The sequence below is a fragment of the Lineus longissimus genome, chromosome 15 (genome assembly GCF_910592395.1).
Source record: "Lineus longissimus chromosome 15, tnLinLong1.2, whole genome shotgun sequence".
Lineage (NCBI taxonomy): Eukaryota > Metazoa > Nemertea > Pilidiophora > Heteronemertea > Lineidae > Lineus > Lineus longissimus.
The window spans coordinates 8,219,759-8,233,629 of NC_088322.1; the positions used below are offsets into that span (position 1 = coordinate 8,219,759).

General features: G+C 39.4%; 3 protein-coding genes across 4 annotated transcripts; all 3 read left to right on the top strand.

Annotated features, from left to right (window-relative positions):
* Nucleotides 1-7: 7 nt before the first annotated feature.
* LOC135499756 (putative methyltransferase YrhH) lies at nt 8-2,202 on the top strand. Its single transcript, XM_064790703.1, has 3 exons — nt 8-279; nt 975-1,110; nt 1,268-2,202. Exons 1-3 carry the CDS (start codon nt 169-171, stop codon nt 1,708-1,710), a joined length of 690 nt encoding a protein of 229 aa, XP_064646773.1. The 5' UTR covers nt 8-168; the 3' UTR covers nt 1,711-2,202.
* Nucleotides 2,203-3,653: 1,451 nt separating this feature from the next.
* LOC135499699 (putative methyltransferase YrhH) lies at nt 3,654-7,680 on the top strand. The gene is made up of 4 exons (XM_064790628.1): nt 3,654-4,663; nt 5,399-5,524; nt 6,220-6,355; nt 6,513-7,680. The coding sequence occupies exons 2-4, from the start codon at nt 5,414-5,416 to the stop codon at nt 6,953-6,955; spliced, it is 690 nt and encodes a 229-aa protein (XP_064646698.1). The 5' UTR covers nt 3,654-4,663; nt 5,399-5,413; the 3' UTR covers nt 6,956-7,680.
* Nucleotides 7,681-8,701: 1,021 nt separating this feature from the next.
* LOC135499647 (phosphoethanolamine N-methyltransferase 2-like) lies at nt 8,702-13,858 on the top strand. 2 transcript variants are annotated; one of them, XM_064790526.1, is made up of 4 exons: nt 8,702-8,810; nt 10,871-10,996; nt 11,693-11,828; nt 12,377-13,858. In XM_064790526.1, exons 1-4 carry the CDS (start codon nt 8,775-8,777, stop codon nt 12,817-12,819), a joined length of 741 nt encoding a protein of 246 aa, XP_064646596.1. In that variant the 5' UTR covers nt 8,702-8,774; the 3' UTR covers nt 12,820-13,858. The 2 variants fall into 2 exon arrangements, with proteins under 2 accessions (XP_064646596.1, XP_064646597.1); XM_064790527.1 differs by lacking the exon at nt 8,702-8,810 and adding an exon at nt 9,778-10,497.
* The last annotated feature ends 13 nt before the right edge of the window (nt 13,859-13,871 follow it).

Here is a 13,871-nt window from a genome sequence, read left to right on the forward strand (position 1 = left end):
GGCATTCACTTCATTTTGAAGGAGTTTTAATTGATTTTGGATTTCAGGTCCAAGTCGAAATGGGTGTTACCTATTGCCAACCTTTAAGCAATTCATAGGCCATCGACCCTTTACAGGAAAACCTAACAATATACATAATTTGTCCGTTTTCAGCAGTTCACATTCGACATGTGGAATAGGCTTGTTCAGACCATGCTGATTGAAAGACTGTATGGCATAGATAGAATAGCAAGAAATTTCAGCAGACCAGAAAGTGGCATATTTGGAGCCATTACCTTGGTAAGGTTGGGACACGGCCGAATGAGAAGACTGATCGTTAAAAATGCACATTATAGGCCGGGTCTGTCCTATCCATGAAGTGGTCTGAATAACGTGGTGGTCGGAACACATGGTGGACAGAAGTGAAAAATAATCGTCGCATCTTTAAGTCTTTGCCCTATCCATTAAGTAGTCTGTCTAACATGGTAAATGGGACGGAGAAATTATCGTCATATCCCCTAAGATAAATACCTTGAATAGAAATCAATGTCCCCTTGACAAAAGGGATATAGATTGGTTAAGGTGCATGGACATTTTTAATTTTTTGTTATCTTAACAGCAAAACCACAGTGATTTGACTTTGAGGCAAATAATGCTAATTACAAATAAAAAATCCATAGGTACAATGTACTATCATACCCTGTATGGAGGCGTGATAGTATCTCTGGATTTTCTTTCTTGTAATTAGCACCATTTGCCTCAAATCCCTGTGAGCAATACCAACATTCATTTACATTTCAGCTTAATAGGTGCCACTTGTTTAGTATGGAAGCATGAAAGTGGATATTTTGACCCTCTTCCCCTTTAAATGGTTATGTACAATGACACCTGATGGTCCCACCCTTCAGACACATACTAACTGGTCGGCCCCTTATACCGGGAGATGCCATGGAGGTTAGTTAACAGTTATAATATCAATTATTCACTCATTACAGTACCTTCTTAAGAAAACCAACCTGCCTCTTGAAAGAAATGCTGTCAAACATCTTGACGTCCGGCCCAATCATACTGTCCTTGAAATCGGCTTTGGACTCGGTTACGGAATCCAGCATGTCCTCGATATCATTAAAGGTAACATGGTCTTTACACATTATTTTATCCAAGAGTCTGTATTTTACTGATAAAATTTGCCTCTGCCATTAATGAGGGAATTCTGATAAGAGGTATTAATTATGATTTTACAAGGACGATCATCATTCATGTTTGGCCAATGGTCTTGTTTTGACAGAAGGAGACGGTTCTGTTCATGGCCTGGACATCTCAGACGAAATGGTCAGAAGAACGGCGAGACGCTTCCAAAAGGAAATCGAGGACAAAAAGGTCAACATTTGCATTGGGGACGTGGCATCCATGCCTTATGAAGACAACACATTTGACAGAGTATTCCATACAAGTTCTTACTTCTACTGGCCAGATATTGATGAAGCAGCCAAGGAGATCTACAGGGTGATGAGAAAAGACAGCCTCATGGTTACAATAGTGGTGCCTGATAGGCTAAACATGGCAGTGAAAAAAGGAGCGCTGAAATATGGAGACCCAGATCAAACACGCTATATTGACGCCCTGAGGAACAATAACTTTGTTGATGTTCAAGTACAGGATTTTTATGACGCAGCGGGTGGCCTTTACCCATGGCACCAGGCGACTTTTGCCAATGTGAAGAAGAAATGAAACATTCTTTACTATATCATGTTTAGGCAACGCCAATTTAATACTTTGGATAGCGGGCTGCCAACGAACCTATCCGCCCAATGTGGGGAAAAAACTTCATACCACCCAAACCAGTGCCAAAAATCACGTGTTGACACTAACACAAATTTTATAGGGAAAAACAATTGTCTGGTTCGAATTTCATTTATAGAAAAACTTGAGTTTCATTTACCCCATAACAGCAACAAGTTGGTGCCTGTCATTTTGATTTTGGTCCCTGTCATGAACTCCAGTATTTTATTTCGCGGACACTAATTATTATCAGATTCCATGGATTTTTGAAATTGACTCTTGGTTTTTTTAGGTAGAACTATGATGGGCACATATTTAATTCTTATATAAAAGCCCTGCTCATAATTTTAAAGCCCCAGCACATCATTTATTCCAGGCTTTAGCTATTAAATGTATGTAAAAGATGTAGAAGCTGAATAAAAGTAGGATAGAAATAGCAAATAGTGTTTAGTTCTTCAAATCGAATACTGTTTTGGAGCAACTATAAATGTAAACATGTTCCAGTTTGTCAAATTTCCTGGAAATGCATCAGCGCCGCCACAACCAACTCATTCTTCCTGTGGCAGAAATTTGTACTAATGCATTAACATAATCATTATTACTTTACTGTCACCACTTGTAAAATAATACGCGAGGTTTAAAAAAGTTTTACAAAGTAACTGATCCGCAGTAGGAAATAACAATGACAGAAAAACATTCATCCTTTATCTCTGCTTGTGGATCACATGCTAATGTTTAACTGTGGTTCTGTTCGGGTGATGGTGGATTGGAATTAATAAAACAAAAGAGTACGATACACGATCTAGACTTAGAGTAGGTTACTCTAAGATCTAGATGTTTGTACACTAATGCCGATGCCTTACAGCTGTAACCGAAATGACATCGAAGAATGTAACAATAAATATTGATGCAAACGATGTGAATATAGATAGGTGTACTCGGATTAGCAAATTAGATAAAGGCAGGGGTAGAAGGAGTACAATACACGCATTTAGACATCTGCCACAACAACACTGAAGTGCTCTTTATTGATCAAACGATCAGCCATGACTTGGCTGATCAGCTGATCAACATCCTTTATGATTATGATTTAACAAAGGCTTTATTTAAAGGTCATATATCTAGGTTTTTTGCCATTTTCTGCTGTAAGACGATTTCAAAAGTGTACCTAACACTTTATACAATACAGAAAACCAAATGCAATTAGCTCCATCCATTTTGAAGATATAGCCAATTATGTGTTTGACAACTTGATTACCTAATCAGGCTAGCAACTGGCTTGTTAGAGCCAGGCGGCGGGTTCAGCAAAAGTTGTGATGTAGATCAGGCTATCTGTACATGTCATGCAATCATAAAAGCAGGAGGGCCGTAATTAATTATGCACACCTGGAAGTAATGTGTTTCATTCACTATGGTGTATTGTGTGGCTCCGAATTGTGTCAAGGCTAGCACAAAGAACAATCGAATGACGGATGGGACCCATTTTCATGAATTTCCAAAGCCAGTTGAACGAGAGAGGAGGAAGCTGTGGATTCGGAAGTGCAAACGTTTGGAGTGTTGGAAGCCTGGGCCTTCGGCCAAACTTTGCAGTGATCACTTTATCGATACGGATTATCACATGAAGCCGGATATCTGCATCCAACTTAATACTAAATGCCACTTGTTAAAAACGGCTGTTCCAACCATGTCAATTGCATTTAATGTCCGAGGCTGCTGAGGTCGGTTGTTATACATAATGTGTAGGCCCTATTGGGGCCTGTGATACCGCATAGTGTCTTCTTGTGTTCCAGCCATAGCAAGGTGACTGCGACACAGGTCAGTGTCATTGACAGCCACTGTCAATGACAGATATTGTCATCTGACATCTAGGCCTATCTAACGTTGCACGGCATTATATCGTCACGTCAAGATGATTGTGCATAATACCGTCACTTTTCAATAGTAGTTCAGCGTCATGACATAACTGGCAGACTGGCGATACAACACAGACGAGGTGAAACAATATTGTGCAACATTAGTCTGTTCAAAAATCATACATGTTATGCATCTGCAACCATCTATCAATGTCTTCTTTGCTATATCGGCAGGTCTGCCATGCAAATTGATTAACCACAAATTCTAATCACTTTCGTCCGAATGATCACTCTCATTATGATCTAGTGATATTAATGGCTCGAACATGTACGGCTCAACGTTTAAATATCCTTCTGTATCGACCAAAACATCCTCAAATTCACTGCTCTCACTCTCTGAACTGTATGCGGAAGCCATCTTGCTTTGTTCTGACTGGCCTGATCTACGTCATCAAAAAATCCCTAGCGGCCACATGTGGAACTAATCTAAAGTTGTGTGTGGTGGGAAATTCAAATAGTTTAAAATTGAAAATTGAAATAACTAAATAATGACTTTATTATTAGAATTTTTTTAATGTCTGGGATCTTGTTTTTTTAACCCTCAACATATTTCATGAGTATCAAGCATGTTTTCAAACCTTGATATATGGCCTTTAAGTGTGAAACCTGACCTCATGGGAGCGATGTATGCAAAACAGAGGTAAATTTCTTGATCAATATAAAATACAGATTGAGAGAGTTTTAGCCATTGGATTTCAGATGTAGTTGCTGTGAGTATCTTCACTCTATGTAGAAGGTCAGTTTTAACAAGTACAAAAACGGTTATAAGCTTGAGTTTTCTTTCTACAATTTGAAAAGGCTGTATAACCTTCAAGGGCAATGACTTCATGCAAGTCAAATGTTTAGGCCTATGTATCGGCTGGAAGCCAACAATATATCATTTTAGTTTCCATGACCTAAATTATTTTTATTATCTAGAACAGATCACCTGGTAATATTGATCCAACCACTCAAGGCTCTGCCGCTTCTTTTATGCCTGTGAGTGCTAGGTGAGTAACCTTAACGTACTTTTAACAAATTCCGTATGGTCTTATCTATCCAGTCAAGTACAGTAGAACCTCCCTTGGTCATTAAAAAAACAAAGTCACACCATTCTGCAGAGACAAGTTCACTTTGAATTTCCTTGTAGGGATATTGGAATTTGGATCAACAAACTGTGTTGGACTGTTTAAGGCCAGTTGGGGTGCTTATGTTGCATACACCTAGTACAGGTAGTAGAGGCCTCTCATAAACCAACACAGTATGTTACCGTAGGACTATGTCACAAAGCAACTGCCAAAAATAGGGATGGGGGGGGGGGGGGTCTTCAGTTGTTCAATAAAAGGGATTATGTTCTCAAAGAGTAACACAAGACATGAATATGTTTCGTTACCTGATTTACTTCATCCGCATGAACAAAACTAAAAACTAAGAATACATGTACTTTGTTTGTTGACCATAGGTAACACTATTTTGGCTAGAACTTTAAATCTAAAAGCAATTAGATTTCTTTCAAAACAAAGTGAATGCCAATTTCAAGGGTAGGAGTCAGTTCTTTGTTTTACCGAAAATAGCCTCCCAGATTTAAAATCGGCATTCACTTCATTTTGAAGGAGTTTTAATTGATTTTGGATTTCAGGTCCAAGTCGAAATGGGTGTTACCTATTGCCAACCTTTAAGCAATTCATAGGCCATCGACCCTTTACAGGAAAACCTAACAATATACATAATTTGTCCGTTTTCAGCAGTTCACATTCGACATGTGGAATAGGCTTGTTCAGACCATGCTGATTGAAAGACTGTATGGCATAGATAGAATAGCAAGAAATTTCAGCAGACCAGAAAGTGGCATATTTGGAGCCATTACCTCGGTAAGGTTGGGACACGGCCGAATGAGAAGACTGATCGTTAAAAATGCACATTATAGGCCGTGTCTGTCCTATCCATGAAGTGGTCTGAATAACGTGGTGGTCCAAACACATGGTGGACAGAAGTGAAAAATAATCGTCGCATCTTTAAGTCTTTGCCCTATCCACTAAGCAGTCTGTCTAACATGGTAAATGGGACGGAGAAATTATCGTCATATCCCCTAAGATAAATACCTTGAATAGAAATCAATGTCCCCTTGATAAAAGGGATAGATTGGTTAAGGTGCATGGACATTTTTAATTTTCGTTATCTTAACAGCAAAACCACAGTGATTTGACTTTGAGGCAAATAGTGTTAATTACAAATAAAAAATCCATAGGTACAATGTACTATCATACCCTGTATGGAGGCATGATAGTATCTCTTGATTTTCTTTCTTGTAATTAGCACCATTTGCCTCAAATCCCTGTGAGCAATACCAACATTCATTTACATTTCAGCTCAATAGGTGCCACTTGTTTAGTATGGAAGCATGAAAGTGGATATTTTGACCCTCTTCCCCTTTAAATGGTTAAAATGTACAATGACACCTGATGGTCCCACCCTTCAGACACATACTAACTGGACGGCCCCTTATACCGGGAGATGCCATGGAGGTTAGTTATCAGTTACAGTATCAATTATTCACTCATTACAGTACCTTCTTAAGAAAGCCAACCTGCCTATTGAAAGAAATGCTGTCAAACATCTTGACGTCCGGCCCAATCATACTGTCCTTGAAATCGGCTTTGGACTCGGTTACGGAATCCAGCATGTCCTCGATATCATTAAAGGTAACATGGTCTTTACACATTATTTTATCCAAGAGTCTGTATTTTACTGATAAAATTTGCCTCTGCCATTAATGAGGGAATTCTGATAAGAGGTATTAATTATGATTTTACAAGGACGATCATCATTCATGTTTAGCCAATGGTCTTGTTTTGACAGAAGGAGACGGTTCTGTTCATGGCCTGGACATCTCAGACGAAATGGTCGGAAGAACGGCGAGACGCTTCCAAAAGGAAATCAAGGACAAAAAGGTCAACATTTGCATTGGGGACGTGGCATCCATGCCTTATGAAGACAACACATTTGACAGAGTATTCCATACAAGTTCTTACTTCTACTGGCCAGATATTGATGAAGCAGCCAAGGAGATATACAGGGTGATGAGAAAAGACAGCGTCATGGTTACAATAGTGGTGCCTGATAGGCTAAAAATGGCAGTGAAAAAAGGAGCGCTGAAATATGGAGACCCAGATCAAACACGCTATATTGACGCCCTGAGGAACAATAACTTTGTTGATCTTCAAGTACAGGATTTTTATGACGCAGCGGATGGCCTGTACCCATGGTACCAGGCGACTTTTGCCAATGTGAAGAAGAAATGAAACATTCTTTATTACATCATGTTTAGGCAACGCCAATTTAATACTTTGGATAGCGGGCTGCCAACGAACCTATCCGCCCAATGTGGGGAAAAAACTTCATACCACCCAAACCAGTGCCAAAAGTCACGTGTTGACACTAACACAAATTTTATAGGGAAAAACAATTGTCTGGTTCGAATTTCATTTATAGAAAAACTTGAGTTTCATTTACCCCATAACAGCAACAAGTAAGTGCCTGTCATTTTGATTTTGGTCCCTGTCATGAACTCTAGTATTTTATTTCGCGGACACTAATTATTATCAGATTCCATGGATTTTTGAAATTGACTCTTGGTTTTTTTAGGTATTTTAATTGGCGACTGCAATGGGGAATAGAACTATGATGGGCACATATTTAATTATTATATAAAAGCCCTGCTCATAATTTTAAAGCCCCAACACATAATTTATTCCAAGGTTTAGCTATTAAATGTATGTAAAAGATGTAGAAGCTGAATAAAAGTAGGATAGAAATAGCAAATAGTGTTTAGTTCTTCAAATCGAATACTGTTTTGGAGCAACTATAAATGTAAACATGTTCCAGTTTGTCAAATTTCCTGGAAATGCATCAGCGCCGCCACAACCAACTCATTCTTCCTGTGGCAGAAATTTGTACTAATGCATTAACATAATCATTATTACTTTACTGTCACCACTTGTAAAATAATACGCGAGGTTTAAAAAAGTTTTACAAAGTAACTGATCCGCAGTAGGAAATAACAATGACAGAACAACATTCATCCTTTATCTCTGCTTATGGATCACTTGCTAATGTTTAACTGTGGTTTTGTTCGGTGATGGTGGATTGGAATTAATAAAACAAAAGAGTACGATACACGATCTAGACTTAGAGTAGGTTACTCTAAGATCTAGATGTTTGTACACTTATGCCGATGCCTTACAGCAGTAACCGAAATGACATCGAAGAATGTAACAATAAATACAAACGATGTGAATAAAGATAGGTATACTCGGATTAGCAAATTAGATAAAGGCAGGGGTATTGCCGCGAGAAGGAGTACAATACACGCATTTAGACATCTGCCACGACGACACTGAAGTGCTCTTTATTGATTAAACGATCAGCGATGACTTGGCTGATCAGCTGATCAACATCCTTTATGATTATGAATTACCAAAGGCTTTATTTAAGTGTGAAACCTGACCTCATGGGAGCGATGCATGCAAAACAGAGGTAAATTTCTTGATCAATATAAAATACAGATTGAGAGAGTTTTAGCCATTGGATTTCAGATGTAGTTGGTGTGAGTATCTTCACTCTATGTAGAAGGTCAGATTAAACAGGTACAAAAGCGGGTATTAGCTTGAGTTTTCTTTCTACAATTTTAAAAGGCTGTATTACCTTCAAGGGCAATTTCTTCAATTGGCCCACAATGCGTTTCAAATTAGCCAACAACGTCACATTTCTTAAGAGATTTTTTCACTTCAGAATAGTGGAGTTTATTAGTCTAAGATTTGAAATGTTTTCATTCAGACCATCAATGTTCCAAAATCCATTGGATGAGATATTTACATATCTACACTGTTGTGACATTTGCAAATTTCTACAACAAAAAGTATTTAGTGCGAACCATAAACCTCATAAAAAAGAACACCTAAACATTCAATACAAACGAATAGTATTGCAAAATATGGTCAACTCGGCCTGCAAGTCAAGTGTTTTGGCCTATGTTTCGGCATTTCAGTTTTCATGGCCTAAATCATTTTTTGTGATTTTATTTTAGAACAGATTACTTGACAATATTGATCCAACCACTCAATGCTCCGCCGCTTAATTAATGCCTGTGAGTGTCAGGTGAGTACACGTATTTTAACAAATTCCGTAGAACCTCCCTTGGCCATTGAAGACAAAGTCACACAAGTCTGCAGGGATAAGTTCGCTTTGAATTTCTTGTAATTTTGATCAACAAACTGTGTTGGACTGTTTAAGGCCAGTTGGGGTGCTTATGTTGCATACACCTAGTACAGGTAGTAGAGGCCTCTCATAAACCAACACAGTATGTTACCGTAGGCCTATGTCACAAAGCAACTGCCAAAAATAGGGATGGGGGGGGGGGGTCTTCAGTTGTCCGATACAAGGGATTATGTTCTCAAAGAGTAACAAAAGACATGAATATGTTTCGTAACCTGATTTACTTCATCCGCGTGAACAAAACTAAAAACTAAGAACACATGTACATGTACTTTGTTTGGTGACCATAGGTACCACCATTTTGGCTAGAACTTGAAATCTAAAATCTCCGTCGTCAAACTTGGCTGTTCAGATTCAGGAGTTGCTCCACATGAGGGATTCGGATGGTGGATTCCTAGCAATCGAGGAGATAAATGTACATCTTAGGTGATTTCCTTGGTTGATGGGAGTCTATCGCCGGAGTGCCTCATGTGGAATGTGCTAAAATTCATATCTTTTCATTAATTTACTTGTTCATAGCTAGCTAGAAATTTGAATTTATTGTAAATAATTGTGGCTCTTTAATTGTTGTCAACGCACTGCGTTTTCACCGTGCACTTTGTGTATTAGCATGTATTTATTGTACTTTGTAAGAATAAACATATATATAAAAGCAATTAAATCTCTCTCAAAACAAAGTGAATGCAAATTTCAAGGGTAGGAGTCAGTTCTTTGTATTCCCGAAAACAGCCTCCCAGATTTTAAATCGACATTCACTTTCATCTTGAAGGAGTTTTAATTGATTTTGGATTTCAGGTCCAAGCCAAAATGGTGTTACCTATTTCCAACCCTTAACCGATTCATAAGCCACCGACCCTTTACAGCATGACTGAACCTAACAATCTATATCATAATACTATAAGGCGGCTCGCTAAAGTGCCATTTGGGGGTCGTGTTTCGTCTCGAAATTTTGCACGTTTGCAGGTGATATGTTATCCTGATGCAACGTCATGTTTATTTTCGGAAATTTACTTCAGCGGAGCAGTAATGAGGGATTTTTAATCGGACACAGTCAATTCTCCTTACCACTCGCGGAAGCCAAGTCATTGCTGTTTAGTTATGCAGGGGATTAATGAATCACCTGCACTCCCTGTGGGGTGACTAACACTACCTGTTGAACGGCTGGCTGTAGGGGGGTGATTGGAACAGCCTGTACACGCGTTGACCTGCTGAACCAAGGTTAATGTTATTTTCAATCCACGATTGTAGGTCACCTGATCTTCGAGATTTCGCGGGGAAAGAAATTGTAAACAAACGTATGTGTGCAGTTCAAATGTAAACAAAAATGTATTTTTGGTACTTTCGGTTGCTGGACTTGGGTTTTCCCGCAGTAAGGAGCTGGGGTCAAATTGGTGGTCTATTGTTTATGGGTGCTGTGTTAGCCAGAGCTAACCCGTGATAATGAAGGTTACCATGGTATGTTTATGTGCTCACCACAGCTCTCAATACTTGATCTGAAGAGGCGCGCTGAACCTGAAATGGCCTTATCAGGGAGCTGCTCACGGTGCTGAACTTCTAGCTTGCCTGTCCAGTAAGTGCCTTGCCCGAGACCTGGCTACATGTAGGATGAGCACGCATTTTAAAGTTATAGGCCGACATGTGAAGGCCTATCTGGGTACTCCTTCTTCTCCGTATAAAAAGGCGCATATTGCTGACTAAGGAACGAGGCATTGCCTCATCATCTCTATCGGACCAACTGATATACTTTTATATGCACGCATACAGCACGCCACAGCTAGGTTCGAGTCTGTGGACAAATGGTTGGTTTAATTTGTCTCTTCGATATGGCTCCTTTGATATTGCATTAGATGTTTATTGCAATTCAATCTATTCAAGGTATAGCCCATTTGAACCTGCCTGCGCCACGGGTACAATGCTAGTATATATTATTTGTCCGTTTTCAGCAGTTCGCATTCGACATGTGGAATAGGCTTGTTCAGACCATGCTGATTGAAAGAATGTATGGCATAGATAGAATAGCAAGAAATTTCAGCAGACCAGAAAGTGGCATATTTGGAGCAATTATCTCGGTAAGGTTGGGACACAGCCGAATGAGAAGACTGATCGTTAAAAAAACACATTATAGGCCGTGTCTCTCTTATCCATCAAGTGGTCTGAATAACGTGATGGTCCGAAGAACATGGTGGACAGAAGTGAAAAATAATCGTCGCATCTTTAAGTCTCTGCCCTAATCACAAAGTAGTCTGTCAAACATGGTAAATGGGACGGAGAAATTATCGTCATGTCCCCTAATATGCATACCATGAATAGAAATCAATGTCCCCTTGAAAAAAGGGATGGATTGATTAAGGTGCATGGACATTTTTAATTTTCGTTATCTCAACAGCAAAACCACAGTGATTTGACTTTGAGGCAAATAGTGTTAATTACAAATAAAAAATCCATAGGTACAATGTACTATCATACCCTGTATGGAGGCATGATAGTATCTCTGGATTTTCTTTCTTGTAATTAGCACCATTTGCCTCAAATCCCTGTGAGCAATACCAACATTCATTTACATTTCAGCTCAATAGGTGCCACTTGTTTAGTATGGAAGCATGAAAGTGGATATTTTGACCCTCTTCCCCTTTAAATGGTTAAAATGTACAATGACACCTGATGGTCCCACACTTCAGACACATACTAACTGGACGGCCCCTTATACCGGGAGATGCCATGGAGGTTAGTTATCAGTTACAGTATCAATTATTCACTCATTACAGTACCTTCTTAAGAAAGCCAACCTGCCTAGTGAAAGAAATGCTGTCAAACATCTTGACGTCCGGCCCAATCATACTGTCCTTGAAATCGGCTTTGGACTCGGTTACGGAATCCAGCATGTCCTCGATATCATTAAAGGTAACATGGTCTTTACACATTATTTTATCCAAGAGTCTGTATTTTACTGATAAAATTTGCCTCTGCCATTAATGAGGGAATTCTGATAAGAGGTATTAATTATGATTTGACAAGGACGATCACCATTCATTGTTGGCCAATATGCAATAAGGTTTTAGAATGCCCAATCAACACAGACAATTACCAAAAATGAATAGACCTTAAATACTGAGGCCCTCAAACGTGCTTTCTATTGTCCGCAAAGATAACTGACCCCCGCCCCATGGCCTCATCAACAAAGTACATGTATATCCGTGTATATAGTTTGTTTCTTACAGTGTCGTCCCTAATAAAATGGCTAGTCAGACTTGGCTCATGCGACACTCTTTACTTCCCAAACTCCTATCTGTAATGCCAAGCGCCTGGTAGCTACAAGCTAACCAACGGGCCGCAACAGAAAGAGCTCCAAAGGGGCTCATCCTCTGACCTTCTGTTTACGAGGCGGATGCCTTGACCACTGGGCCGAGTGGATCGGTATATTACAAGTACTTCGTGTCTTGTTTTGACAGAAGGAGACGGTTCTGTTCATGGCCTGGACATCTCTGACGAAATGGTCAGAAGAACGGCGAGACGCTTCCAAAAGGAAATCAAGGACAAAAAGGTCAACATCTGCATTGGAGACGTGGCATCCATGCCTTATGAAGACAACACATTTGACAGAGTATTCCATACAAATTCTTGCTTCTACTGGCCAGATATGGATGAAGCAGCCAAGGAGATCTACAGGGTGATGAGAAAAGACAGCGTCATGGTTACAATAGTGATGCCTGATGAGCTAAATATGGCAGTGAAAAAAGGAGCGCTGAAATATGGAGACCCAGATCAAACACGCTATATTGACGCCCTGAGGAAAAATAACTTTGTTGATGTTCAAGTACAGGATTTTTATGACGCAGAGGATTGCCTGTACCCATGGTACCAGGCGACGTTTGCCTATGCGAAGAAGAAATGAAACTTTCTTTATTATATCATGTTTAGGCAACGCCAATTTAATATTTTGGATAGCGGCCTGAAAGAACCTATCCGCTGAATGTGGGGAAACTAACTTCACACCACCCACCAGCCAGTGCCAAAAGTCACGTGTTGATACTAACACAAATTTTATAGAGAAAAACTCTTGTCTGGTTTGAATTTCAATGATATAGAAAACGTAAGTTTTACCCCATATCACCAACAAGTTGGTGTTGGTGTTTTTAGGTATTTTAATTGGCCGCAGCAATGGGGAATAGAACTGTGATGGGCACATATTTAATTATTATATAAAAGCCCTACTCATAATTCATAAGCCCCAGCCCCTCATTTATTCCAGGCTTTAGCTAATTATATGTAAAAGATGTCGAAGCTGAATAAAAGTAAGATAGAAATAGCATTAACATCCTTTATGTATATGGGCCACTCTGTGTGCAAGTCCAGTGTAAAGGCCTCTGTATCGACTGGAGGCCAACAATATCCAAATACAGTTTTTTATGACCTATATATTTTTTAGCGATTTTTAAACATTTTGATTCTAGAACAGACCACCTGGTAATATTGATCCAACCACTTAATGCTCTGCCGCTTCTTTTATGCCTGTGAGTGTTAGGTGAGTAACCTTAACGTACTTAAACAAATTCCGTATGGTCTTATCTACCCATTCAAATACAGTAGAATCTCCTTTGGTCATTGAAGACCAAGTCACACCGGTCTGCAGGGATGAAAACTAAGTTGGCGGAGAAGGACGAAAGTCATGTCAACAGCCGACTGTAGTTCCGTAGTCAATGAAGTGATAAAATACTATAACAAAAGAGTATCACTGGTATATTGCGTAACCCTGGATGCAAGCAATGCTTTTGATTGTGTGCACTTTGTGAAGCTATTTCGAAAGCTGCTTTGTAGAGGAATATGTCCATTAATAGCACGGTTTTTAGCATACACGTATACAAATCAACAGATTAGCCTAAAGTGGGCAGATAATGTATCAACTCCGTTCACCGCCACAAATGGGGTTAAGCAAGGTGGTGTGTT